The sequence below is a fragment of the Penicillium longicatenatum genome (genome assembly GCF_028827895.1).
Source record: "Penicillium longicatenatum strain IBT 33135 chromosome Unknown contig_1_segment0_segment0, whole genome shotgun sequence".
NCBI lineage: Eukaryota > Fungi > Ascomycota > Eurotiomycetes > Eurotiales > Aspergillaceae > Penicillium > Penicillium longicatenatum.
The window spans coordinates 3,437,479-3,464,513 of NW_026643119.1; the positions used below are offsets into that span (position 1 = coordinate 3,437,479).

The 27,035-nt window shown below is 47.8% G+C and overlaps 13 protein-coding genes across 13 annotated transcripts; 4 read left to right on the forward strand and 9 right to left on the reverse strand.

Annotated features, from left to right (window-relative positions):
- Nucleotides 1–2,216: 2,216 nt before the first annotated feature.
- N7484_002047 (uncharacterized protein) lies at nucleotides 2,217–2,560 on the forward strand (the record flags this gene model as incomplete). The annotated part of the gene is made up of 3 exons (XM_057112467.1): nucleotides 2,217–2,329; nucleotides 2,392–2,405; nucleotides 2,463–2,560. 3 exons carry the CDS (start codon nucleotides 2,217–2,219, stop codon nucleotides 2,558–2,560), a joined length of 225 nt encoding a protein of 74 aa, XP_056977204.1.
- Nucleotides 2,561–2,570: 10 nt separating this feature from the next.
- N7484_002048 (uncharacterized protein) lies at nucleotides 2,571–2,750 on the forward strand (the record flags this gene model as incomplete). Its single annotated transcript, XM_057112468.1, has 1 exon — nucleotides 2,571–2,750. The coding sequence occupies one exon, from the start codon at nucleotides 2,571–2,573 to the stop codon at nucleotides 2,748–2,750; it is 180 nt and encodes a 59-aa protein (XP_056977205.1).
- A 53-nt stretch (nucleotides 2,751–2,803) lies between these two features.
- N7484_002049 (uncharacterized protein) lies at nucleotides 2,804–2,989 on the forward strand (the record flags this gene model as incomplete). The annotated part of the gene is made up of 1 exon (XM_057112469.1): nucleotides 2,804–2,989. One exon carries the CDS (start codon nucleotides 2,804–2,806, stop codon nucleotides 2,987–2,989), a length of 186 nt encoding a protein of 61 aa, XP_056977206.1.
- Nucleotides 2,990–3,443: 454 nt separating this feature from the next.
- Nucleotides 3,444–5,153, reverse strand: N7484_002050 (glycosyl hydrolase family 79 C-terminal domain-containing protein; the record flags this gene model as incomplete). Its single annotated transcript, XM_057112470.1, has 4 exons — nucleotides 3,444–4,172; nucleotides 4,229–4,488; nucleotides 4,536–4,891; nucleotides 4,948–5,153. 4 exons carry the CDS (start codon nucleotides 5,151–5,153, stop codon nucleotides 3,444–3,446), a joined length of 1,551 nt encoding a protein of 516 aa, XP_056977207.1.
- Nucleotides 5,154–6,194: 1,041 nt separating this feature from the next.
- Nucleotides 6,195–7,732, reverse strand: N7484_002051 (RGase C; the record flags this gene model as incomplete). Its single annotated transcript, XM_057112471.1, has 3 exons — nucleotides 6,195–6,363; nucleotides 6,462–6,688; nucleotides 6,770–7,732. The coding sequence occupies 3 exons, from the start codon at nucleotides 7,730–7,732 to the stop codon at nucleotides 6,195–6,197; spliced, it is 1,359 nt and encodes a 452-aa protein (XP_056977208.1).
- A 357-nt stretch (nucleotides 7,733–8,089) lies between these two features.
- On the reverse strand, nucleotides 8,090–8,275 carry N7484_002052 (uncharacterized protein; the record flags this gene model as incomplete). The annotated part of the gene is made up of 1 exon (XM_057112472.1): nucleotides 8,090–8,275. One exon carries the CDS (start codon nucleotides 8,273–8,275, stop codon nucleotides 8,090–8,092), a length of 186 nt encoding a protein of 61 aa, XP_056977209.1.
- A 2,888-nt stretch (nucleotides 8,276–11,163) lies between these two features.
- On the reverse strand, nucleotides 11,164–11,881 carry N7484_002053 (uncharacterized protein; the record flags this gene model as incomplete). Its single annotated transcript, XM_057112473.1, has 2 exons — nucleotides 11,164–11,495; nucleotides 11,521–11,881. 2 exons carry the CDS (start codon nucleotides 11,879–11,881, stop codon nucleotides 11,164–11,166), a joined length of 693 nt encoding a protein of 230 aa, XP_056977210.1.
- A 1,020-nt stretch (nucleotides 11,882–12,901) lies between these two features.
- On the reverse strand, nucleotides 12,902–14,132 carry N7484_002054 (uncharacterized protein; the record flags this gene model as incomplete). The annotated part of the gene is made up of 3 exons (XM_057112474.1): nucleotides 12,902–13,300; nucleotides 13,359–13,447; nucleotides 13,499–14,132. 3 exons carry the CDS (start codon nucleotides 14,130–14,132, stop codon nucleotides 12,902–12,904), a joined length of 1,122 nt encoding a protein of 373 aa, XP_056977211.1.
- A 706-nt stretch (nucleotides 14,133–14,838) lies between these two features.
- Nucleotides 14,839–18,836, reverse strand: N7484_002055 (uncharacterized protein; the record flags this gene model as incomplete). The annotated part of the gene is made up of 2 exons (XM_057112475.1): nucleotides 14,839–14,957; nucleotides 15,035–18,836. The coding sequence occupies 2 exons, from the start codon at nucleotides 18,834–18,836 to the stop codon at nucleotides 14,839–14,841; spliced, it is 3,921 nt and encodes a 1,306-aa protein (XP_056977212.1).
- Nucleotides 18,837–19,666: 830 nt separating this feature from the next.
- On the forward strand, nucleotides 19,667–19,942 carry N7484_002056 (uncharacterized protein; the record flags this gene model as incomplete). The annotated part of the gene is made up of 1 exon (XM_057112476.1): nucleotides 19,667–19,942. One exon carries the CDS (start codon nucleotides 19,667–19,669, stop codon nucleotides 19,940–19,942), a length of 276 nt encoding a protein of 91 aa, XP_056977213.1.
- Nucleotides 19,943–20,643: 701 nt separating this feature from the next.
- N7484_002057 (uncharacterized protein) lies at nucleotides 20,644–22,959 on the reverse strand (the record flags this gene model as incomplete). Its single annotated transcript, XM_057112477.1, has 3 exons — nucleotides 20,644–22,514; nucleotides 22,593–22,829; nucleotides 22,884–22,959. 3 exons carry the CDS (start codon nucleotides 22,957–22,959, stop codon nucleotides 20,644–20,646), a joined length of 2,184 nt encoding a protein of 727 aa, XP_056977214.1.
- A 1,120-nt stretch (nucleotides 22,960–24,079) lies between these two features.
- N7484_002058 (translation elongation factor Tu) lies at nucleotides 24,080–25,532 on the reverse strand (the record flags this gene model as incomplete). The annotated part of the gene is made up of 3 exons (XM_057112478.1): nucleotides 24,080–24,944; nucleotides 25,017–25,279; nucleotides 25,338–25,532. 3 exons carry the CDS (start codon nucleotides 25,530–25,532, stop codon nucleotides 24,080–24,082), a joined length of 1,323 nt encoding a protein of 440 aa, XP_056977215.1.
- Nucleotides 25,533–26,018: 486 nt separating this feature from the next.
- N7484_002059 (putative translation initiation factor IF3) lies at nucleotides 26,019–26,711 on the reverse strand (the record flags this gene model as incomplete). The annotated part of the gene is made up of 1 exon (XM_057112479.1): nucleotides 26,019–26,711. The coding sequence occupies one exon, from the start codon at nucleotides 26,709–26,711 to the stop codon at nucleotides 26,019–26,021; it is 693 nt and encodes a 230-aa protein (XP_056977216.1).
- Between the last annotated feature and the right edge of the window lie 324 nt (nucleotides 26,712–27,035).

Genomic DNA, 27,035 nt, shown 5'->3' on the forward strand with positions numbered 1-27,035 from the left:
CCTGCGCCAATACAGCGGGTCGATCACAAGGCCGATGCACAAGTGCAATTAAAAAAGTCCGAGGTCGTCAGTAATGACTCTGAGCTCGGTGACTCGTGAACTCAAGATGAATTGTTGAGACCAATAACGTTTAATTACATAACCAGTGTCTTTGTGACCTATGCGAATGACTACATGTCATTTACTCCAGAACCCCAAAACTTCGGACTCTAAAGGCGCAAAGTGTATCTAAACCATTATTAGAAGACTAATAGAATACTACGTACCTCGTATGTGTTTTAAGCGACAAGAAATTATTATTGAGGCTCGGGCTGCAAGAATGTATGCACTATGACGATTTCACAGTTTAGCTACACGTATCCGTCGCTAGTGTCTATGTCTTCCAAGGTTCAAACTAATCCAAATATTCCTTCCACTGTGCAACTTGAAAGCCCTGAAATTATTGTTAGCTTGGGCTTTGTGGCGTTTGAAAGTTAATCCAAGTATCCACATATAACCTCAGTTACACTCCCCTCAAGCGATGACGTAAGAATTAAAGAGGACACGCTGAGAAGACTGCATATATTTGTGGACCGTAAGCATCCAGCCTAACATATGGGTGCATCAAGCCTAGAGGAGATAGGAGATACCACTATTGAATTTCCAGAGGATTCAACGCTCTGCATATGCTTACCGCCGGAGAAAAGCATTCCACTTTGGAGCTCAGTCTTTTCATAATTCACATTGATCATAATTGACATTGATAATAGATTAGCCATTTTTGATACTTACCATTACAGAATAAAACTTTGGTTCTATCTGAGACTTCTGTGCCGACATAGAAAACTCAATGCCTTTTAGTTGCCAAGACCTAGAAGATTGACATTCTGATTTGATTAAGCTTGACATATAGAATGTCTGTCCGACTGCGAGATTCAAAACACTATATATTTCAGTTGCGGTAGCTTCATAATATTCTCCAATAGCGTTCAAGCCCAAAGCGTTCAACACGGGAAGTGGTGTCTGATATGTGAACACCGCAAAATCAAAGTAAGATTTAGCCCTTTGGCTTAGCTACCAGATTAGCACAATTTATCCTTCATTGGCTGATTACGATGTTGCGGCATCTACGGTAGTTGCTCAACTAACGGTTGTACTGATGACTGGACAAATAGTTGCCCGTGATGTTGGAATACTCGGCCGCTGAAACCGTCGTGGGTCAAGTGCAAGATACGATAGGCCAACCTTTGCGGATATGTAAGCATCGGATACAAGTGTGAAGCAAATCAGTATCTTGATGACAGTGGTGATTAACGTATTATGTTTTCTGCAGGCTTTCAGAAATGCTGCGGGTTTTGATGGGCTAAGATACATCCTTTCAAGTTAAGTGACCCACCCGCAAGAGGCAACTGGATTTCCTTTAGTGGGTAAAGGGCTATTGAAATGAATATCACTGGAGAAGTTATAATTCTTGCGTAAAATTATCATGATCGGGGGGAGGAGAGATAACTCAATAGAGCAACCCATATGCTGAATATCATACTGAGAAGCTTGAGGAGAGCCTACGAATCAGGCTTTAGCTCCTGTATTATGATTATTATCATTCTTAGGCAATTCTCCTGATGCCCTCTGGTCACCTTGTTAAGTGCAGCTAGCAAGGTGCGATGAAAAGAAAATTGGTAAGTTATCCAAATTCACCTATATGGAAACATATAGTTAATTATATTCTTCTAAGTCATGCGTGGGTAGCTTCATGCTCCTTTGAAAACTTTGCATTAGGCAAATATCGGTCCCATTGCTGTGTTAAGGGACGGCCACGCCAGCACTTCAGGGCCATACAGGATGTTTGAGTGCAGAACAGTGGTGTTTAGGGCATTTAGGTAAAGAGCTGAAGCTTAATGAAGGGACTGAAGATCCCACTCTCGACAGCAATTCCCTTTATAGAGTGGAAATTCGGCCTGCGTAAACATCTGACTCTATGGGATGCCGGGATGTGGCAAGACAGTCACCTTGATCTGCCCGACATAACCGGCATGCTAATATCCATGACTTGGGGCCCTTGCACAGACAGTGCGGCCAAATTCAGCCAATCAATGTGGGGCAACAATGACCTGATGTAGCCAGGGTGGCATAAGGAGAAGTTCCCTCCCACACCCTTTATAATCTCAAATGCCTCAATATCCATATATAAATGGTTCTTTGTTAAATCAGTCTAGTTGCCATTTCCCAGCACTCAAATGATGGCGCCCCTTGAAAAGCCGTCGCTGTCAACTGCCATCCAAACTCAAGGGATAATGCACCCTGAAGCTGTTGAGACTTACGGCAAGAGTAAAGTTATTTTAAGCATCGGGTAAGCTGAGGATTGATTTTGGAATTATAACACTTTTTTCTAATCTCACTACCACTCAATAGGAATGGCGGACCGGGTATGTGCACAAATTGATGCTCGAATCTGCTTTCTTTTTAGACTAACAAGTTATCAGGTGCTACTGGTCTTTTAAAGGCACTAGCGGAAGATTATCTTGCTACTAGAGAGGACGATGGGCTCGATAGAATGGATATGCAACCACTCGCGCAATAGTCAGCTCGCCATGCTCATGGGACATGTCGATCTAGCCCTGACTTACGAGCGCGACCAGGAGCAGATCTCCGTTGCGGAAAAATGGGCTGTCAATGCAGGCTGTGTTTCCCATGATCACTTCTGTGTAGTTTGTCCATTTGATGATCCGGCGATTATCAAAGACGCAAAGTCACCCCAAGAAGCATTTTAACGAATCGCCAGAACCCAAAGCCTTTTCCATAGTCGAGCAGATGATCAGCAACAATGCACAAGGAGCACAGTATTTGGCAAGGGGCTCATTTGGCACCTTGGAAAGATGAAACCACCTCTAACTGGTACAAAACGATCTCCCAGAGTCCAGCAGATGCTCTAATTGAGGCTGATGCTTGTGGGCATATCTACTCATCGACCGATCTACACTTCTCGCTCAAACCATTTGCCAGAGTGTAGTGGCATCTACTGTTTATTTTGAACCTACAAATCCTGATCATGTTTTGATGAACTCCTGTCATGCTTTATATCCCCCTCATGCGCCACTAGAGACTCGAACTGAGATCAACAATTTTCTTGCCTACGTCCGCTCACCACGCGGGCAGCGAGTCATTGCTCAGTTCGGCAAAGATCAGAGCGGACTATCTCTTTTCGCCCCCATCGTTGAGAGGGCAGCGAGGCCTGAGCTCACGGGGGGTATGCCAGATTTTCTAGTGATTATATTATTATTAATATAATAGCACGGTGTATACTATAGCTTATATTATCACTTATATCTAATCTAACTATATAAGGCCTATGCCTTAATAGGCTAGAACTAGTGTGGAAACGTGATGGGGTGACAAGAGATAGCCATAATTTCGAATTATTTGCTAGGCCCCCTAGGCTATAAGGACCATAATTAATTAGTTACTTATAACGAGATCAGAAGTGCCTCTCCAGCTCCAATCAACACCCGGCCCTTATGTACCTTCTCAGTGACTCGCCGCCCGACGATTTCACCAGTTGCATCGACCATCTGCCCCGCAAAAGAAATGTTGCTAGCAATTTCCACCCCCGGACTAGTGAATCTTGAGACCACCCCCGCAGACAGTGAAGACGGCAACTCGACAGCCGTGAATGGCCGCTGAGACGCAAGCTGAGTCGAGTTCCACATGGCAAGATTGATCAGAACAACTGACTTAAGGGTCTCTTTACCTTCGTATACGGCATAGGCCGTGAAAGAAGTCTCGTTGATCAGAACCTCGATCTGCTTGTTTCCGCCTGCAAAAGCCGTCGCCGTAAACAAATTCCCATAGTAAAGTGGCTTGACGTGGGCGCCGACACCATCCCACTCGACTGGCTGCCACGGACTATACCTGTATCGTGTACCCATGTGGTAGTACATTCGAGAAACGGGAAGAGCCGCCACATAGAGCGTGTAATCGATCGCCCAAAGTGCAGCCGCATATACATCGGATATTCCAGCCGTACCCTGGCAAGAAATCGTATTGGTTTCGCCCAGCACGTAGGGCACACCAACAGATGCGGCATAGCTCCCGAGCACTTCATGATAATACATCAGCGACGTCATATGGAAGTGATTCAAGAGGTTTCCTGCAATAGTGGGTGTTGGCGAGCCCTCACAGGCGGCGCCCATATACTAGTGAAGCATTGTGAGCGACTACGTAGAAGGGATCTTATAGGGTAAAAACATACGTCGTGGTCAGCAACCGTCTTAATATTTCCCGCCTCGGCAATTCCAGATTGCAATGCACTCTCAACATTCCAGTACGGTGTCTCGTTATAGCCCAGTCGACGAGGTGCCTCAAAGTTGCAGCCTTGGAACAGGGGTTCGCTTTTCTTATCAAGCCTAGAACCGATATCCTGACTAGAGATGGCCGCAGCATACTGCTTCCACTGCTCGACATAGCTAGGAACCGTCCAGTTGCAAGGACGGTGGCTAGTGCAGGGAAACCCTCGAATAAAGTCAGCAGATATCTTTATCTCGATTTAGGGAAAGTACCGTCAACTTCATTGCCAATTTCGAACGCATATAGATCATCTTGAATTGCATCAAACGCGTATCTAGCTTCGAGCACTGTCTGGAGTAGCCCGTCTTCTCCGTCATTAAAATTCAGTCCGTAGATGTACTTTGTACCCTTTGGGAATTGATGGAATGACTGCATCCATGCCGGTCCAATACTCAGACTGCTTGGCTGGTCTGCGTTTGCCGGATCGAAATCTTCAATGAGCGCCTGTGATTGATTTGCGACAAAAATGGCTCGATTCTCGGTAGTTCCTCCGGCACGAATTATTGGGTATGCTCCCGAAATCTCATAGAGGTTTTGTAGCAGCTTTTTGGACAATGTATTTGGTGAGCTGTTGGTAAGTCAAAGGTTAGTGGTTGCCACATGTCCATGCAATGGGTCGCATACGAGTCATTACCCGCATAATCTAGCATGTATGAGAATTCAATCGAATAAGACTGGAAGTTTCCATCAACGGTTTGTCGGCTCAGCGATGGAGCCTGAGGGATAGAGAGTTTTCTGGTTTCTATTCCTGAGTCTACCGTGCGAATCGTAGCCGATAGAACAGTGTGAATGATCACAGAGATCCATAGCAAAATCCGAGAATCTGCCATAGCTGATAATAAGGGTGTTCTCAAAAAATGTGTGCAAAATAGCCAGCCCTTCGATGATAGTGGCCAAGTCCTCTAGCTTTTATATAGTCTGCCATGGGTTTAATGATCGATGTCTCGGTGTCATTCAAACCGAGAAGCGGTATCTGAATTTACTATGCTCATTCGTGCAATATCTCATGAACAGCTAGTGTTTGGTATCTGGGTATTTATCGGCGTTTGAATCCATTGCCGGTCCTTGAATTAGAAATGCGGGGTTTAAAGATCTGCGGATCCGGGGGAAATGGACCACCAGTCTAATTTTGAGTTTGCTGATGATGTATCCTTCACCTCGGACAAGCATATCCCGAGGAGAAGATAAGAAGCAAGGCGAATGATTTAGCGTGGTAATTCTAAAAAGGGGGATAAGCATCATCTGTACCGATCTGTCACAGCAATTGTTGACACTTTTGTTAGGGTCCGTCACAATCATTGTAGTTTGCTTTATTAACATATTTTTGAGACTCCTAATGATATTTCGACGACGGAAGATTAATTCGCGGCATGCAATGGTCTCTCCTTGGAACCTGCTTTCCCACGTTTTTAAGCGCAACAACGTGGCGAGTTTTCCCCACTCCCATCTCTTTTGTTTGCGAAGGTGAGGCGTTGTATATGTCGTCTCGATGATACAGCGGCTTGGACAGGGGATGTTAGTGGAGCGCTAATCTCGAGATAATTTGGTTGTCAAAATGTATGAGAGAATGATTAGCTTATTTATGAAGCTAGAGTTACGATACGTTTAATGTATGACAGCCGATGTCGGTTCTGACAGATGAAAAAGAATGACAGCAAATAAAGTAGCCAAAAAAAAACATCGAAAATAAAAAAGCCATTTTGTCTGTTCCAGCTCGATCTGCTCTGCGAGCCTGATGGCCCGGCTGGTTTGGTGACAAGGGAGACCGTTGGCTTGATAAGAAGCAATTCTCGCAACCCTCCCGTCTGCGAGGTACCGGCACCGTGTGTCCACTTCACCTCCTGAGCCTCATGTGATTGCTTCGGCTCTCCTCAGCCTTGGACAGCGCCGTAGGTGGCGGGGCCAGAGTAGGACAGAAGGGTCGATGTCGGCGTTTGCCCAGGGAAAAAGGAGGTCGCCAAGGGGGGGATCGTAAAGGACGCAGTGGGACTGAGTTCGGATGTAAACTCGCCGGCCATGGTACCGGGCAGTGACCAGCTCCTGTGGGGCAACGTCAGAATGGGGTCGCACATGTGAGTTGTCTACCACATGAGAAACGGGATGTGACCTCACGGAGGAGGCTGGCGATGGAGACTTACGATACGGTCGACACAATGGAAGAAGTGGTATAGGTGCTCAGCGACGTGGAGCCGCTCTTCAAGCAGGCCCCAGATCCGTAGGCATTCTGGCAGCTCCACTCGACAGAATCCCCGTCGCTGGTCCAGAGGTGGACGCCATCAAGGATGATATCGTAGCAAGGCACGTCGGGATCGCATTCAAGGCGGATGGTGGGTCGAGAGTTATCGGAGTTATATCCATACCAGTCCTAGAAATTTTGCAACAAAGCAATAAGTCAGTGTTGACCTGTTCTTAGGTAACCATCACGGGTTGGCGCAAAAATGCTCACCTTGAAACTTAGGTCACTGATTTGCACACCAATACCAGTACCAGCATCGCCCCAGGCTTCGTCGATGGCTAAGGGGTAGGCACTGCCATTAACGTAGACAGTGTCCCAGCTGATGGACGAGACAGTGCCATTGCCACCGTTGGTCTTGATGAAGCACGCGTCGGCCCCGTTCATATACAGGTTCTGGTAGGTGATGTTCTGGACCATAGTGTCGCTACCCAGGGAACCAATGGCCGTGCCGCCGCTCAGATTGCAAAAGATAGAGCCAATGCGGAAGTTGGAGGATGGTGACTTGACCGTGACGCACTCGTCACCGTTGGTGATTTCGACATCGTGGACCCAGATATTAGAACCCGAGACGTCGAAGGCGTCAGTCTCACCGATGGTTGACACACCACGGATGAGCATGTTATACGCTTCGAGGCTTGTGCAGGTTTTAATCACGACGTAGTAAGCGGGTGAGTCGACCAGGGTGAGACCGTGGATAGAAGCATTGTTGATGTTGTGAAACAGGAGTAAGCGCGTACCGTAGTTGCCATCCTTGAGGTACTCGTAACCATAGCCTTGGAGGGCACCCTTGGAATTGCCGCTAAACAATTCAAAGTTCACAAGGTTAGTGAAGGAGAAGAAGTAGTCCCCTGAGACGTCACCGTCGCGATAGACAGTGCCGTCCCACTGCACGGCCATGTCGTCAGCATCCTTGACATTCACACCGGTCGAGATGGGATACTCGCCCGGGGGGATGTACACGAGGCCACCACCAGCTTCAGCACAGGCATCCCAAGCGCTAGTGAAAGCTGGTCCAAAGTCTGCGCTGGACGAGGCGCCGTAGTCCGTGACGTCGCAGAGCATGACATCAGCCTTGTGCACGAAGCTGCTGGTGGGCCCGACGGTGCCGGAGAGGTCGGCATTCACCAAGCTGATGCCGAGAGGCAGGAGCACGCTGAAGGTTTTTTGAAGCATTCTGGGCAAGCTACTGTGGTGAGAGTCGCCCTTTGTTTACCAAACAAGCTGCAACTATCTGTCGGTTCTCTTGGGCTGGGCGAAAGTGGCAATTTACAATTAGCGTCATAAAACAGATATGTCGAAATTGTCATGTATAATGAGAACACAAAGAGAAAATGAACGTAGGGTTTAAGGAGACAAAAGAGAAAAGGAAGTCTGGCCCGAACAAGAGAGTTTTGTAGTTGAAAAACTTGGTCCGGAGACAGACCACTGACACTACTTCGGTGCCAGATACCACGAGCTCTGTACCCCTCAATTTCTACTAGTTTTATTCACGTCGAACTATGCGCAGTATTTTCCACAAATCAAGTCTATTTAGCATTGACTCTCTCTCTCAGGATCGAAGTCCTCCCGGAACGGTCGTGCATCGCGCACTAAAAACGTCCGTGCGCCAGGGGCGGCAGGCGGTGGCGGCGAATGTCCGCGAAACTCGTCGGCCATTGGCCCCGACCGCTTCCCCGGGTGGTGTGGGTAGGGAGCATTGTGGTACCGGTCGGTCATTAGCGCGTGTGTGGCTGCCCACCTTTTAAGTTAGGTCCTCCTTACCCGCGAATCTAACTCCGCCTCTATAACACCTAGTAACTCTATATCCTCTATTCTATAGTCCTCTACTACCGCTACCTCTATAACTATATTAGTAATATCATCAGCAATATTATCCTTCCCCGTTACATTAGGCATAACAGGAGTTACTACGAATTTATGCCCCGGGCAGAACCTAACTATAATTACCGGCTTAGACGGATCGATATTCACTTTACTATACGCCATTAACTAGCCAAAGGGCGTTATCTCATCATCCAGCAATGGAACAGTTAGTGATCTAGGTTTTCCATCAATAGAGTATAGTTTAAGATCCTGGGTCAGGGAGGAAACTGTTTTTTGAAAAGTAGTGTTGGGAAGTATTTCCCTAATCCGGAAACAGGTATATCCGCGGGGCTCCTGGGCAGTTGAGGTACTGCTTAGGCCAGCGGTGTCAATTATGTACAATTAAGAGAAACTACGTGATGATCTATCCTGTAGTGCCATAAGAGTCGAATCAAATAAGAGGAACTCAAAGAATGGGCTGCTGAATTATCGGCTCACTTTGGCTGTTAATTAGTCAGGAGTAGCAAATAGGATGTCATAGCCAAGCAGTTAAATTTTTGTCTGATTTTCGAGACAAAGGCACTCAATAAGCATCTACATTGAAAGTTACGATATCATAGATATTCCAACGGAAACAAACCCCGTGACATGGAAAAAGAGTCTCAAGGTTCATGTGCGAGTGCTTCAACTATGACAGTCCTGACAGCAATACAGAAGACACCATTGCTTGGCGACTGTGATAATTGCAGGCAAAACACACCTGTGCTTTCGTTATAGGCAAGATGTCAACGATGTCGACGTGGCACAGCAATCGTGAAAACCCGTGAGATTCAGAGACAATACTTGACGATCGTAAGAGACGGTTAGGTGTGACTGTGTTGACAAATCGGATCGATCGCCTTCTCCGGGATCGTATGCCCTGATCTAATATCAGGAGCCCTATATCAAGCCCCACCTAGCACATGAAGCCCGAAGTAATACAAGACACTGCGCCAGTTATAGTACGCTGTTGTGATCTAAGGAGCATGAAAAGCATGAAACAGGAAGGTACTAGCTGGCTACATGTGTAAGGCATGTGAATACTTACCCCTCTATTGAGCCCCAAATTTTCCCTTGACTAGTTCGATTTACCTTTTGGTATATGAAGCTCTCTGCCCACTTGATACCTGCATTCCTCGTGCGACGCAACAATATTGTCAAAATCAGCATTCTCAATCTGTTTTGAAAATCATATCAAGGCAAGGAAAAAGTCAGAAATATGAAGGTATTGACTATCCTTTCCGCCGTTATCTTCGCCACATTTGTGGTAGCAAGTCCTGTGAATGAGGCGGAAAATGGACTTAACCACCAGCTCGAAAAAGGAGCGGTATGAACACGAGATTTAGAGTTCATTTTGAATGACTTCAAGAATACAGGGCTGACTGAGATAAATTGGGGATAGGATGTAAGTGATTGAACCTATCTCATATTCGTTGACCGCTGCGAAGCTCCGAAGCGATGAACATCGAATTTCGTCGACCAAGTGGCGTTTTCTTCTAGCGAGATAAGAGCAAGATTCGGAGATTCCTGTTGAAGTAAGCTTTGTGAAGCTTTTGCGAAGCTTTTAGCGTAGCCTTGTCCGAGTGGGGAATCACATGCGGAAGGTTTTGCGCCCTGAATGATCCGGAGGTTCACCCGTGAGCGACAGCTTGGCAAATCACAGGTGAATGAAGTGGGCCTTTTGGGGCCGCATCTCGGGAACCACGGATAAGACGGAGATAACCGAGAACAGAGGGACCACGTTGATACAGAACAGTGTCGAGTTTTCCTCATCTCTGCATGTTTATTAATTACGCCTCAGTCCTACAGTACTGTAGGATCATGGACGTTCCCCGAACCCTGTAGCCGATGTGCATACAGTGCTGCTAACTGGATCGAACGGGGGATTCCGTGTGATTGGTCGTCACTGTTCGGAAAACCTGCTTGACCACGAAGCCACGATCGGTGCAATTTCGATTGTAGCAGGGCAGCGTGATCATTGGTTGTGCATTGCAAAACGGGTCCCTGAGTCCCTGAGTCCCGTGCGAATCCAACTTAAACTAACGCCTCCCCCGGGAGGCGGAAAGGTTCTCCGAAAAGACTGCAAGGATTTACATAACGTAATTCACATGCGAGCGGGACCACCCCAAGACACATAGTAAATGGAATAAATTATAACTTGATAATTCAAAAACAACCCATGTAGATCGCATAAAATTGTCGGTGCTGTCTCTCTTAGAAAGCTTTGGTTTGCCTTTGAAGTTTGGTGGATTTTGATGGAGGTTTATCATAGCGATATCCTACTACTGTGCACGAGGATGAAGTTGTGGGCAGTCAAACCCCGAGGGGCTTTTTCTTGGAGGAGATCGGACATCTGCGGGTACGTAGTACACAATGCAAATAATAACATAAGAATAGAAAACCCAAGCAATAAAAAACAGGTCTCTTGAAACATCTGAGGTCGTCTGGACAATCCAGAATAGGTAGCAGCCCATTGCGTGCTCTATATACTCCTTCGAGATTAATTAAGTGGGCGAGCTTAGGCCAACCAGGGCTTTGGTCCGCAGGCGAGCGCATGCTAAGATGGGGCTATTGTAATTAGGCGAGCAAAAAAAAAAAAAAAAAAAAAAAAAACAAAGGAAAGGAAAAAAGGAAAAACACTGTGAAGTCCGCGAAACAAGATTGATATAATGGAAAGGTACTAAATACAAATATTACGACTAGTGGCTACTACCGATGGAAATAAGACCCGCGGCCTTTTCCTTGATAGGGGTTGTAGTGCATCACCCCCTTCTTCTCACCCACAATGAATCAAGTTGGTCACCGTGGCCAGTAGCATCAACAAGACCGGTGCTGTGGCCAAACGCGATCGACCCGCAGGATTGCTGGCAGACGTCGCGCTGGGACAGGTCACATTCGCATTCCGCGATAAGGGCGTATAGACTGGAGGTGGCTGTCGAGTTGATGGTCACGGCGCGCGGATTGGTGGTAGGAGTCGGGCCGAGGTCACCACAAACATCTCCGAAGGATGTGACTTTAAACGCATATGCTTCCATCGTGCCACATTCATCGGCAGAAGTGGCGGCCACCAGATCGGGTTCCCGGCCCGACTTTGCTGATGGTAAAGATGGCGAAATCACTTCGCGTGATGTCGTGATAGTGGCCCTCAAGCTGAGAGCAATTGTAGACACTCAGGCTCCACGCCAGGGTCCAATCCCCATCCGGGTAGGCAACGGTGTTGACGAATTCCGAGACCAGATGAGGTTCACTGGACGAAAAGTCCATCAGACTCAGCTCAAAAAGTCCCCCGCCGATGGAGCCGGGGGAGGTCTGGTTGTTGCCTTCCCACAGGCTCCAGGTAATTGAGGCCGTCAATGGGGAAGCCAGACTTGGATTTTGCAGCGCCCACACGATGGGCGTCAGCGCCTGAGGGGAATAAGTAGCATTGCGTGGGAATAACAAGTCCACTTCAAAGATGCCCGGGCTGGCAGTAATGCTCATCGTGGTGGTCGGGCCAGCTATCGACGCAGGGCAGAGACGTTGAAAATGTAAGTCTAGTGAGTAGCAATGAAGGAGGTACAAGGGAGACAGTATCAGGCACAATGACTTGACGGGGTAGAAAGAAAGGGCAGACCATAGGATATCTACTTTGACGGGAGAATTTTTGGGACGTACCATACAGAGAGCTGCATAGTTTACCTTAGTTTACCTTAGGGTTCCTTAGTGTACCGTGGTATACGAAGTCCACTTCCCTTGACCCCCGGGGCCGCGCTAGTATCACCTGGGATCTATATTTGCTTCGCGAGCTTCCACTCCGATTTCCATCTCCACGAGCACCCCTAGTGAGGCGCACTGCCTCCGATGAGGATATAATCAAATGACAAATCGACCACGGATCATCCTATAAAGCTCATGGGTTCATTGCCCATCGTGAACGAAGAGCAGTAAGCAAACCCAGCATTGGGTGTGCCAGGTTTCTATCCGTTTTTTTTCTGTTCCATAATCCAAGTCGTCTCCGGTGAGAGCTGTGGTCCTTTGGCGTCGACATGTGGTATCACACCAACCGAGTTCACTCAGTACAATAACGCAACGCTAGATTTCTGTCTTTTTCCACTACACAACGACGTCAATAAATCTGCGTCGTGAAATATCATTCCTTTCCTTCTTCTATTGTTAACAAGAGAAGAGTCATCCACAATCAGAAGGGCTACATTAAGGTCCTAGCACAAGATAACTATCTATTAGGCAGGGAAGCTGACGAAGTCACTAGCAAACAAAGCCTGCATCATACAATTCGGCTTTGTAGGAGACTCATACATTCTGTTCTGTAGAGTTGGACTGAAATTTGAGAACCATTCGCCTCCTGAGCACCTAGAGGCTCGATGGATCATGCCATTGAACACGACTGGTATCCCCCTCGCTCCACCAGCCTCTTCCACCATTAAGATGGATATCTGATCGTATCTCGAATGAATTAAGCTGTTGGGCATATTCCTGATCGTAGTTCTCATCATCGAATGTTTACCACTCAATAGACTTCTGAGAACCGTCAAAGCTAGTCATATCCTGTTTACGCGAAAGATTCATCATCACGTACCCAACCTTCCGGCTGGCCCGATAAGGCTCAGCTAATACGTACTGGGTGCTATGATCTCCCTCATGGGCCTGAAACCATATTTCTGCTGGACCGGTGTCAGGGTCGCACGCGGCATATTGGCTTGGTAATTGACGCAATTGATGCATAGCGTGATCGTCGAGTTCATCTGTCCCTCCAAGATACAAATCATTCAATTCAATCAAACAGTCTGCCAGAGCCGGCTGAGTATTAGCGAGTGAGAGCTTTTCATCCAGTAAACGGTGTCGCTCTTCATAGGTGGAAGCTGTTGTCACTTTTTCGAGGTATTTGACACCTAGTGAGAGCTTCGGTAGCGTTAGCGTTGAAGGAGAAAAACATCACTGTGAATTTGGTTCAACTCACGTAACCCTGTATCCATGAGCTTTCATCCCCAACCCAAGGAATGGAAAGTTCACCAAAGTTGATGTCATGAGCGGCCACTTCATTGAAGGCTGAATAGTAATGTTAGGAACGTAATCATTCAAGGTGAAGAGAAACCATACCGAGCTTCAATTCTTCAAGAAGAAATTCAAGAACACAGGCAAGCTGCTCGTTTTCCCAAGGCGTAAATTGTTTGAAAAATACATCGAGCTGATCATTGAGCGACAACCGAGACCGAGATTGTCCAAATAGAGAGCAATAAACTTCATAAGTATAGAAGCTACGCTCTATGCGATATATCTCCGAATGACTGAATGAGCGCATCGAGCTTTTGAGAGGCTTCTCGTCCTGAAGATGGGACAAAGCCTGCGCTGAATATTTCGTAGTGAACTTTTGAATCGCCTTGTGAAGATCCGTGACATGCAGAGCCTCACGGAGGGCTATTCGTGCTAGCTGCTCACTAGCTTGAGAAGTTGTGCCAGAGAAACATCTCTCAAGGATCAAGGAAACATCCTTGTGATGAAGTTTAATGCGAGGGGCTCTATCGAGCTCAAGAAAGGCTGCCGCATACGGCAGGAGTTTAGAATCGATTTGCTTGTGTAACACGTAGGCAACGATGGTGTTGTCTTCTTGAAGTGCCTCGTATAATGATCTACTGCTTTGAATGGCGGACAAAACGTCCTCAATCATGGGCAATTGACGCAGGATATAGCTGCGAAGCTCCACAGGGGTACTCGGTATTCCGCAAGTACTCATGGCGGTTATCACGAACTCGGCGGTATACGAATGCTTGGGCAGATGAATGACATATATGAAGAGTGATGTGGCTCACAAATTTCCAAGATAACTTGACAATGGATAGATGGGCGGCCGTCCAAGCGGTAGATTTGCAAAACTTGAACTGGAGAATAAACCGAGACCACCTGCATCCATAACAGCTACGATGGTCAGGCGATACTAACTAACTATTGGAATTCATGATTAGCTAATGTGTGGATCCGGGCACTGGCCGAGCCGGTGCTGACATGAATATCGAATGCCTGACTGCGGCCGACAAGCCAACATTCCAGGAAAGGACTGGACTACAAAGAAAGGTGATCCTAATTTGCATTCAGTATTTTGTAATCTGGTCTTTTATGTGCGCAAAGGTCAAAACACGAGGTATCTCATCAACAGCGCCTTCTGACTTTTGACAGCTGAGCACTTTTATCTGAACAGTACAACCAGAAAGGATATAGAAAGGATATCATGAATGGCTCATGTAGAAAGTATCTGATATGTAAATACACAATCCCAATACAATATGTGTGTATGTATGGCATGATTTACCCTGACCCCTCACCGCAAGAGAGATGCACAGGCAATCATAATAATATATACATGTGGGGTGTGCCACCTGCACTTCCTGGAAAAACTCAGTACCTAGGCGAGGCTTTTTATGGCAAGATTGCCATTCATGTTATCAGATTGCCCTCGCGGCGCACCATTTCGGACCGTTGTGACGCTTCTGCAAAGCCCAATACGGCACGGCATCGACCGTCTTAGAATGTGAGGCGTGATCCAGCTGACCCCTTCTTTCTCCTAGAGAACCCCTCAGCAAGTTCGACACGCTATTGCTTGCGTCGCCAATTTTTCCCTGCAACTCACCAAACACGTACTGAAAACCTCAATCGAGGCCTCGCTCACAAAGTTCCTCCAGGCTGGATATTGAGCCATAGGGATAATTGAAACCCTATCACCTACCTGAAGCTTTTCCAACCAGCCCCTCTGCTTGACCGCCGATTCACCGTATATTATCTGATGACGCCTCAACTTCCTGCTTGCGTGAATATTGGTCGTCAAGACGCGCTCTCCCTCTTTAATATTAATAGGCGGTCTGTGAGGTAGCTGTTCGATGCCGACGTCGAACCAAGTGAAGGAGGACTCGAAAGTACCATGGAATTCAGGATAGGAGCTGAAGCCTTGGTCATGACTCCAGATTACAAACTGGACCTCCCGCACGGGTCTGTCTTTTCCACCTCGGATGGGCTCAGAGATCAAATATGGCCGACGATCTTGACATTCTTTCTCATCGCAGCTTACTAGCCCACTCTGGGATGTTTGAGATCGCAGCCAATATCTTGCCAAGTCTAGAATCCGAAGCAATATCGGTTGTGGGGGCCTGTGTGGAGCCCACGCTAGCTGTAGAACCCAATAAACCTCAAAAATATCACGGGGATGTCTAGGCCAGTAGATGGATGGCTGTGTTGGCATCACTGGGTCAACTTTTTCCATACTTTCCATAATCGTATTAGCAGCTTGAAGTCTCTGGATGGCACCAGAACAATGATTCTCAACTGCGAGCGCGAGTGGCGTTAAAGACGCTTCATTTTTGATATCCACGGTAGAGTGATTTGCAAGTAGCAAGTCAATCATTTCCATGTTTTCATCAATAATTGCGTCATGTAATGGAGTGCAGCCATCCATAGATCTTGCATTGACATCTGCACCGGCCTGGAGCAGCATCATTCCAATCTGCGGTGGATGTTTGGATGCTAGATGCAAAGCTGAACGACCATCGTTACGTCGAGCCGACACTGAGGCACCGACACTAAGAAGCAGATCAACAACGCTCAGCTTATCCCCTGTCGTGGCACATGCGTGCAAAAGTGGTGTCTCCCTACCCGGGACACCCTGAGGACTGGAGTCGTGCTTAGCTCCATGCTCAAGTAGGAGCTTGACCAGGGCTGCATTGCCACAGATGGCAGCCCAATGAAGAGGAGGGCGAGGATGACCTTGATCTATCACAGCCTCTGCACCGTGCTTTAACAGTAACGAGACGAAAGGAAGACAGAATGGATCTTGGGGAAAAGAGCTTTGGCAGACCAATGCTAAGAAGTTGTTGTTACAATCCCGAGATATCCTCGCGCCTGCGTCGAGCAAGATTTGTCCAGCAATGTATGGTACTGGATATACTGTGGGCCAAGCCGAAGGTCGACTTGTCCACTGTAGGGGAGTCATGTTGTGCCAGCCTGTTGCATTTACGTCTGCTCCATGTCGTAGCAAAACCCTCATGCTGTCGAATGAATCACCAATGGCAGCAAGAGAGAGAGGTGGCTGCCTTGTGTGAGATTTCTGATTTACATTCACCCCTTCAAGAAGGTAATCTTCGACCAGCTGAGCAAAGTCAAAGTATGCTGCGACGTGAATTTCGGGCAAGAAGTCATTTGCTGCCCCGCAGAGGAGAAAATTTTGCCATTTTGTGAGGTTAACTCGGCTGTGAGGTTCACGACCAAATGATTTCAACCAAGTAGAGAAGACTGTGTCTTCCGCAGGAAGCACTTCTCGGAGAGAAGCAATCTCCTCCAGGTCTGTTTGGCCCTTACTCGAACCCCAAATGCCACGATCACCTTGGAAGTATTGAACCATTTGGAGCCATCTGACAGTCTTTCGACTCGAGTGGCACAAACGTAGAAGAAGATTGTAACTCTCTGTCCAGGACGACGAACGGGTGAGGTGCCACCACCAATGGAGAGACGAGTATTCCAGAAGTGGATATTTCTCAAGAAAGGCAGCGAGCCGACTTTCCATGTGGGCCCTCATTGTACTGTGGTCCCACGACCTTGTATCTCTATCTTCTGACATCACCACTTCATCGAATACATCGTATGGGGGAGCTTCGATATTGTCGTAGCAGAGATATGTTAAACATATTTGCGTTAGAGCCAAATGGGCATCACCCCCATTGATCTTGAATGGTGTCTGAGCACTAGCTTCTTGGGGCTCAAGTAAGAACTCTTTTAAGGAGGAATGAACCAGGGTTGCCGTAGGGTGAGCGCCGGGCCGTTTTTGTATTGTGACCAAAGGTCCACAGTATTGAAGAATGGTCCGTCGAAGTCGCTTCTCAGACATGGCCGATGTGTCGAGTTTGGTTCCACCAACAGTGACCTTCATGGAAGCTCCAACCTCATGCAGAGTTAGTGGTCTACGCGCACACGCCATGAGCTGCAGAAGACTTCTCGAGATTGGAATATCACGAGGATGAGACGAGAGGCCCCGCAGAATTTGGATATACAGCATATTGAGATCTTCCGGCAGATATTTCAATGTCTCGAGGTAATCGGCGTCGCTAAAAAGCGGCCTCCGTAACTCTTCAATCATCAATGCCACCCATAAAAACATCCCATGAGCCCCCGATCGCAGAGTTGTATCAATAGTCTTTCTGATATCATCGTCGTCGATTTCAAGATCAGCCACACCTTCCTCAATGTATCGGTGGATATCAGTCAAGTTGTCATCCTCAGAAATATCATATAGAATGAGGCATTCGTCTGGAACCATCAACTTGTTGGAAAGATTTAGGCTCCTTCGAAAGACCAAAACCCGGGCATCCTGGGAAAAGCGAGCTAGGACTCGATAAAGCTTCGCTTGCTCTTGATCTTCGCATTCGTCAAACCCATCGATGACGAGGATTGCATCCTGTAATCTTTGGAGGATAGTAAATAGGATATCCTCAAGAACAGCTTGGCTGGCTAACTGCTTCTTCTCTATGATCGGAACCACATCATCCAGCAAAAACGGGTCTTGTTGAAGTAGTTGCCAGGTCCAGTTGCGCAAGATGCTGGTGACAGACACACGTCTGTCATCTTTGGCATCGCAGTAGAAGTATGCGAGCTTGCTAGCTGACAGCTTCAACTCTTCAATAATCCGAGCTGCTAAATGAGTTTTGCCGGCTCCCGCCTTGCCCATGATCCAGAGCATCCGATATCTATCGTGAATTTTATCGGCCGACTTCCATAAAGCAAACTCGTCTCTATCAAAGAGCCACTCGCAGGAGCTATGAACTAGGCTGACGAGTACTCGACGATGATAATCCTCAAGCGGCAGTGGATTAAACCAGTGTGTCACTTCTGATATCTTGTGCTCACACTGCGCCCCTTTCGCTTGTTCTTCACTCCCTAAGGTAGTTGCTGAGAGATTGGATAATGAGATTCTCAAATCATCGACAACAGAGTGTGTTTGCAGTGCAATTTGATGAATCTGAGCGGCGAGGTTGTTGTTGTCGATACCAAGGCCAACAATGACATTCTTCAACGGAATATCAATCCTACGACGTAACTCGTCGACTTCACGTGAGACAAATAAGCCATATTGGATCATTCTGGGAGCACCCTTTAGTCTCTCAATAAGAGACTGCCTGTTGCTCTTGTTATCGCTGCCCAGGCTGTCTCCGAACCTCGCGCTCAGTCGCTTTCCAAACCGCTCCACGGACTTTTTGAGGGTGTCAACGCCTTGGGATGCCCAAGGTAGATACGAGTCATGATCCTTCAGATGCTGGAGGGTACTGGCAAGATCCACCAAATATGCACTTTCCTGCTGGTAATGCTCTTGTGAACCGTCGATCTCCTTCAGTGAAGCGGCCACGCTCACTAGTAGTTCGATAGTGTTCACGAGATCGCCAACTGACCACCCAAAGGACATCGTTGGTAATGAAAGACTTGGGAATCGAGGAATACCAGTAGCCGTGGGCTTGCAAAAGCTGGACGAAGTTAGGGTTTCATGAAACTAGCTCACCTATATAGAGGAGAGGGGAGATCCAAAGCAGGGGCGGATCAGACAAATAGATATAGATGTTGGTTTTCGACCCTCCCTCGCCTCTTTTATTCTGTCTTATCGCTAAGCCCCACACGGCTCGATGGCTGCGGCTAACAGGGCCCATTCGAACTGGGCGACCACCTGTAGCCTGGGCAAAGATGCGTGGCGCCACGTCAAACATGGCCCCATCGGACACCGCAAATCAACTTTCAATATTCAATTTCGCTATTTGAATTTTGACAATTACTGTAGTTCCGACGAATCATTCTGGATAAAACTCTTGCAGTCATTGATTAGCATCGAAATCGAGGGGGCGCAGCACTTAAGCGCCGACCAGGAAAGGTGGGGGGTGATTAGGCACCCAGACACGAATCCGAGTCCCAATAGCACGCTAGCATGACCAACTATATATATCATTCAGCGCTACTAGCCACCGGCTTGTGGTGCTAATGCCGCAGCAGTGCCAATATCCTTCAGGCGGGGCTTTCAGCAGGGCGGCAGGAGACAATGTACAGACGAAGGCGAGCCGCTTAGGTAAATTTCCACATAATCACTAGACTAGCGGGCGGGGTTCCGGGAACGGGCCGAGGACCAAGTGTCCGTTGAGGATTCGAACTGTATTTTATGTACATAGTTTTTACATGGTTTTATGTGGTACAGTATCAACAAACGAAGAAAAATGGATGCAGCCGAGAATCCTCTTGGAGACCGCACTAATGCTCTCGCTCTTCAACGACTTCAATATCATCAAGGATGTGCCATCATCGACTCGCGGTATCTTCAATTTGGGGGCGAATGGTCTCATCGGAACCAGAGAGGTAGATGAAGGAAATGTGAAAAAAATGCTCAAAGATTTTGAGATCGAAAGTTGTGGTAGTTTAGAGCCGGAGCATAAAATCGCCGTGATTGCTCACCGCTGGAGGAATGATCTGATAACTGTGAGCAGCTTGGCCGGATTTCAAACTGTTTTTGGTATCCAAGATATAGTCTAGGATACTGCATAGGTATAATGGCATCTTTAATCTCAATAATTTGAGGTGTTGTTGAGAAAGAATAGCCTACTGAAAGTTTAATCGGGTTACGTCAAGCGTCTAGTATCCAAAGGATATTACACCTACACTGCCGACGCGCCGAGGCTGCTGACTTGTGAAAGCTAGGTGTAGTGTGGTCTGAGAGCTTGCTTCTTACCACTCTATTCGGTCATAAGTGGGCGATATTTTGCTGTTGGACTTTTATTGATCATGCGAGCTTTTGGCGGTAGTAGGCCACCCTAGTGGAAGCGTCCACTGAGCCCCTCTGATTATCTTCAAGGTTCTGGGTATGTTTTCATAACTCATGGGAACATTGAATGTCCCTAATTATATTTGATTTTTTGGCCGATCTTCAAAATATCTTTTGGTTTAATACAAAAAACCTTAGTATAGTTGAGTGGCTTGTTAGGTACGCTTTTTAAACCCTCTTAGCGGGAGGGTAAGTTTGAACTTCCCAGGTGGCTGTATAGATCCTGCGTGAAAAGGACGGATACGATTCCAGTATCGTGGCTTGTATGCCCTTATAATATTTGAGAAGGGTACGGCATCAAGAATTATATAAAAGAATGATATATAAGCAATTCAAACATTATATTATATACAAGTACAAGAGACTTTGGTAGGTATATATCATCGACATCGACATCTACCTATCTCCAAGGTTACTGTGGTAGCACGTTACCGTCAAACCAATTTAAATTCCACCCTTGATCCAGTCCCAGATCGACGTTGGTGGTGTTCGGGAAGATATACTGTCCAATATCATCAAACAGTGCACTGAAGGCATTGCCCTCCAAGCCCGTAAAAGCATTGTGCGAGCTATCATCATTGGTAGGGAGCGGCTGGTTTGAGTGACAGCCTGCAGAATCGGCAACCGGGGTATGACCGTTGGTGTTGTTATTTGGAACAGTCATTACACCATCCGGGTCTGACATAGGCGGAGTATAAAGTTGGCCGGGAGTCCTCTGAGATGACGAGGTGCTTAGACCTGGACTAGGCACTGCGGGATTCTGTCCCTTCTTCCTCATACCCGCAAACTTGGCACCAGCCCCCACAGTAATCGTCCCAAAGTAAGGCACGGTGATTTTGCAATGAGCCGCTAAATCCCAGTCACCCTTTTGTTGATCTAATCGACATTTATACATCTCGCCGAGGATATGAGCTGATTCGGCAGCGACGGATCCGCCACTTTCTGACGCGGCTTGACGGAGAATCCCGACAAGTTCTCCGATCAGGGCCCAGTCTTGTTCGTCTTCTTCTTTGCTGTGATCTGGCCACTCTTCCGAATAGCCATACAGATGGACTACCAGCAGCATACCCATGGTGAAAGCCATGAAATCAATGACCTTGCACATATTGGATCGGGCTGCTGATCGAATGATTTTGTAAAAGATCTGCGCCTCCCGAGCAGATTGAATGGCCGTTTTATGACAGTATCTGAACCGTGGATCATGAGGATACTTCAGCATAAAAGGTAAATGGAGAAGAGCCCGCAGAACCTTGGGCATAAATTGCAAAGGTATTCGTTCCAAATACTGCTCTCTGCTTTCGTTCGAGCCACGCTCTGAACCAAGGTAAGTATTCGGCATCGCATTCCAAGCATCCATGAGTTCCTGATCGAGCTTCAAGGTGGTCTCAAGACACATCTCGGTGGGATTTTGGTTGCGATCTATCATGTGGCCTGTGATGACACCAATCCGGAGCATGTATTGCTCAGCAGCAGACTCCGCAGACTTCAAACGTCGCTCCACTTGGGGTAAATAGAATGCATCGGAAATGACATAAGGAAGACCAAGTATGAGACTGATAGATCGATCCGAAGTAGCCAGCGAACACCAAATTTTGAGTCGCCTCTCAAACAAACTGTCTGATGGCTGTGGAGTCCTGGTAGACAAGTGCATCCCCGCTAAGTGAGCCAAGTCAATAGCTCGACGATTGATCAGCCATGCTTTGCGCAGCCGGCCCTCATTCATATGAAATTTGGAGAGCAGCAAGTGGCATTCTATACCAGGCAGAGTTGCCGAGAAGTCATCATCACGTACAACCAGCCTGTCAACCGCTTCACAGCACCGAGAGGCAAATACTTGCACATCCATAGGAAGTTGCAGCGTGTTGAAATCAAATTCAGGAGGACTTTGCAGCATGCTAATACAGAGACACACTAGCGCTTTCCCTAGATCGGCAGGTGCTACCAGGGTCTCTGGGGTATCATATCTTGCAGCGAAGACCTTGTGCAGTGCTGAAACATCCTCTTCCCACATGCACCATAAGTGGGAACACTGGGCTAGGACTTTTTTGATGTCTTCGTCGGAAGGAAACAGTGATATAAGCTCGAGTCTTACTGCTCGGGCCTTATCTGACGTATCTTTGGCGCCCATAAACTGGTCATTGCTGGATGGGTCATCGCGGCGACTGACAAGATAGTTGTCGAACAGCTGCATTACAGGCGCATTTTCAATCTTTTCACTTGACGGGCCAAGTCTATCGGGTTCTGTAGATACAGGTGTCAAGTTCCCTGATGTCGTTTGGGCAGCTATGTAGATCGTTAGCAAAATGTCGAATGCACAAGAAGGTCCAAGCCATTCTGCAAAAGTGCTAGTTATAACCTCACATTTTGAAATAGAAGCATTAGTTTCATCTAATCGTTTCGCCAAGTCCTGTACTACAGTCTCCAAATATGCGACCCGTTCCCGGAGACTATATCGCTCCGACGGGCCAGAGCCAGGCCCAGTACTTGGGTCATCCGAGCCATGTTCCTGATCGAAACATTTCGAGCCCCTAAAACGACATTCGTTACATATCTCGCAGCGATCAGAATCGTACGTGCAGCGAATCTTTCGTCGTCGGCCTGTCTCAAGTCAGCACTAGTCCACAAAGCGAAGAGGCGGTCGCCGTCACATACATTCCATACAGCTTCTGGTGCCCTTCCGCATTCTTTTGCGGGGTGGACCATGAGCATCGGACAAAAGGTCGTTCATATTGTCAATTATGCGAAATGTCTCGCGACGAAGTTGATATTGGTGCCAGTCAGCTGAAAAGGAGAAGCTGGTTGAAAGACAACTTATGGCGTGATGTCACCCATGAATTGAAGACTAGGATTCCTTGTGCCGCAGCGAATGATGTATAGAATATATGACAGGCTCCAAGAAAGGGTTGAGTCTTTTTTGAGCAGTATCAGATCAGAGAGAAAAGACAAGTTGAACGTAAGCAGCGTCGTGGTGCCATAACTATGCACGTTTTGGAACGAATCATTGTGGGTCAGAGTGCGTGGTGATATGATCATCTGCCAGACCCATGCTACCTACAGTGTTATTATACATTGAGTATCAAATTCGGGGCAAGATGACAAATAAAGGTTCTAAAATCATGTTCGAAGAGCCTCGTAACAAAGAGTCAAATTGTAGCTGCTGATTTTATTCCAGTCTTAGCAGCTTCCAGCCGGGAGAAAACGCCATGCATCATTTATCCCCCGGCGCCCTACGCTGAAGGTTTACTCAACAATGCGGAGATATCGATAAAATATCACAACGACGCTGTCCGGAAGTGGCAATAAGCGCAAGAAACAGAACAATTGAATCAAGGCAGGAGACTACGATAGTCCCATCAGCTATGCCCGGTCAATCTACAACTACTAGATGCGCGACTGAAAGCATGTAGATGTATAGTTCTAAACTCCACTCACAATCTGAGCTATGTCCACGACCCGGACCAATTTGGTCCGAAAACTCTGACGTTCGTCCGTAATTTTCGGCCGAACGTCAGATGGGTCCCATTGTCCAGATATCAAGATAACGTGTTATCGTAGCAGCTCTGGCTGTTATAGAATGACAAAGAAATAGTTAACAGGAGACATTTAATTATTAAGAGATTTGATTTGATCTTAAATTTTAATACATTTCCACAGAATGAGGGGAGAAAGTACATGAATGAGATGTCAAGCGAAAACTCCGGCTTCCTCCCGGATCCCTTGTGCTGATCGATGATTCCCACGCTGTGAATATAAAGTGGCAGACAAACAGTAAAAGAAAAGGGGTGTCATAATACAAGGACTGGACTGCGGCAGCAGTTCAGTCATAGGCTCGCATCGAAGGGAACCATTTACTCCTCAAGAACACGGGTGATCAGACCAGTGGCGACGGTACGGCCACCCTCACGGATGTTGAAACGCTGGCCAGCCTCGGCGGCGACAGGGCGGTGGGTGGCGAGAACCATCTCGACGTTGTCACCGGGCTGGACACGGCCGGACTGGTCCTCACCGACGAAGGTGAGGTCACCGGGCTCATCAGCAGTGCGGAGGTAGACCTGGGGGCGGTAGTTGCTGCCGAAACCAGTACGGCGACCACCCTCAGCCTCAGTCAGAACGTACATGGAGACCAGGAACTTCTGGGCAGCCTTGGTGGAGCCGGGAGCGGCAACGACCATACCACGGCGGATGTCCTCACGCTTAATACCACGGAGCAGCAGACCGGAGTTGTCACCGGCGCGGGACTCGTCACAGGTCTTCTTGAAGGTCTCAATGTCGGTAACCTTGGTCTTGATGGGGGCCTCGCTACCACCAACAATCTCGACCTCAGTATCCTTCTTCAGGAGACCGCGCTCGACACGGCCAGAGACGACAGTACCACGGCCGGGGATGGAGAACACCTCCTCAACAGACATGAGGAAAGGCTTGTCCATGTCACGGGCGGGGGTGGGGATCCAAGTGTCGACGGCCTCCATGAGCTTGTCGATCTGCTGAGTACCAATCTCGGGGCGGCGGTCCTCAAGGGCGCAAAGAGCAGAGCCGAAGATAATAGGGGTTTCCTCACCCTCGAAGCCGTAGGTGGTGAGGAGCTCACGCATCTCAAGCTCGACAAGCTCAAGCATCTCGGGGTCCTCGACAACGTCGACCTTGTTCACGAAAACGACAATCTTCTGGACACCGACCTGGCGGGCAAGCAGCAAGTGCTCACGGGTCTGGGGCCTAATTGTCAAATATTGTCAGCACAAATCCTTCACTACGCCAATATAAAAAGGGGATCATTGCGATTCTTACATCTGACCATCAGAGGCAGCAACGACAACAATGGCACCATCCATGTTGGCGGCACCAGTAATCATGTTCTTAATGTAATCGGCGTGACCGGGGCAGTCAACGTGGGCATAGTGGCGAGAGTCGGTCTGGAACTCAATGTGGGCAGACGAGATGGTGATACCACGCTTGCGCTCCTCAGGGGCCTTATCGATGGAAGCATAATCCAAGAAGTTGGCCAGACCCTTGGAGGCCTGGTGCTTGGTGATGGCAGCAGTCAGACTGGTCTATGAGAATCAGGTTAGATGCGCGCGAACTTCCGAGATATCAATGCGATCATCTCACCTTGCCGTGATCGACGTGACCGATAGTACCAATGTTCACATGGGGCTTGGTACGCTCGAAAGCAGTCGCCAGGCCACGAGCAGCCATCTTGTCGTTGGCAAAGACATGGTGGATGGGGTTGACAGCGCTGGGGCGGAGGAGGGAAGCCCGGCTGGAGCGCGCCAGGAGGTTGAAGGAACGAGTGAGGCCCGACATCTTGCAATTGGGAAGCAAAAACGATAGAAAACGGTAGCAAGAAGAGCAATCGATGAGAAGAAATGGGGAGAATCAACACCCAATTTTTCCGGGCCCAGGGGCTTAGTCATGCACCCACCAATCAGAAGCTACGAATTGCGGAGGTTAACGGCTGTCTTCAAATGGGATGATAAAGCAGGTAGATCGTGAGTGGCTGACCCTTGAATAAGGCATATCCCAGACCATAGACATCTAAGTACCCAGGTATTCATAGTTCAAGGTAAGCAGCCCGTAGACTACGAATTGAGGAACGTCTAGTAAGGGGGGTGAAGCCATAAATAATTTCCCATTGAAAGAACTCAGGTAGCAGGCATGAGGAGTATAATAAAGATAATCATTCTGATGATAAAATGCCCAAGCCAATCGACTGAATTGGGGATGTTAACGCTTAGTATATACATATGTCACAAAGCCCATGATACAGAATCCAGGCTATTCCTAACCCATTCAATTGTCACCCTTCTTCACAGTAAGCAGAACACGTTTGCCCGGTTCTCCCTCCATTGCTTTGACTTGTGTAGCTCCCGCCTCTCGTGTGGTGTCCAACACAGTCTGCATGACATGCTTGATCTCATCGACCGTGGGGGGCCGCTTGTGCTTCTTCCGAGTCAAGATGATCTCAACCTTCCGACCTTTCTCCAAAAAGGCAGCCAACTGCTTCAAGCGATGTTCAAGATCATGGGCATCGATAGCCCAGTTCAGCTCAATTTGCTTGAGAGACTGTTTGGCTGCCTTTGCTGCCTTTTCCTTCGCTTTCTCTGCATTCCGATACTCCAACTTGTCCATGACTTTGCATACCGGCGGTTTTTTGAAAGCTCCTGGGGACACTTGAATAAGGAAGTACTTCTTGCGGTCGAATGTTTCAAGGACATCGGATAAAAATTCGGGTGGATCAAGATCTCCCGCAGAATTGACTACCTGCACAGTTTGAGAGCGGATCTCTTCGTCCTTGATGGGCCCCTTAACAGGTGGTCGAGGTCTATGAAGGGCGAGGCAGCGAGAATGCTGGAAATTTCGGATTTGCAGACCATTCTGGAGGACATATGGCTGTATGAAGCTGAATCTGGAGCTCTGGAAAGGTGTGAGGAAGGTCTGGCGCAAGGCTTGCGCGGTGGATATCAGACCACGCGTATGGTTCATGGTGAGCTCGGTAGGGAGGGAAGGAAAACCGAGTGGACGATGACGGATATTGAGGATAGGTTGGCAGTTTGAGTGATTGGGGTAGCTTAAGCGGCTCCAAGCCAAGAGAATAGGCTCGCGTGTCAAATGAGGAGAAGAGTATTGAGTTGACCGGATCGAGTAATCCTACGCCACACCATGCGCCACAACCCTGAAACCCTGGATCTCCTTTCTCTTGTTCTCCTGTTTCTCTTCCCCGACTTTGACCATATCTACTTCCCCAGTTTCTTTCCTTTCTGGACTGTTTGGTGTTCCTGGAGGCTCAATGGTTCCTTGTGTCTAGTT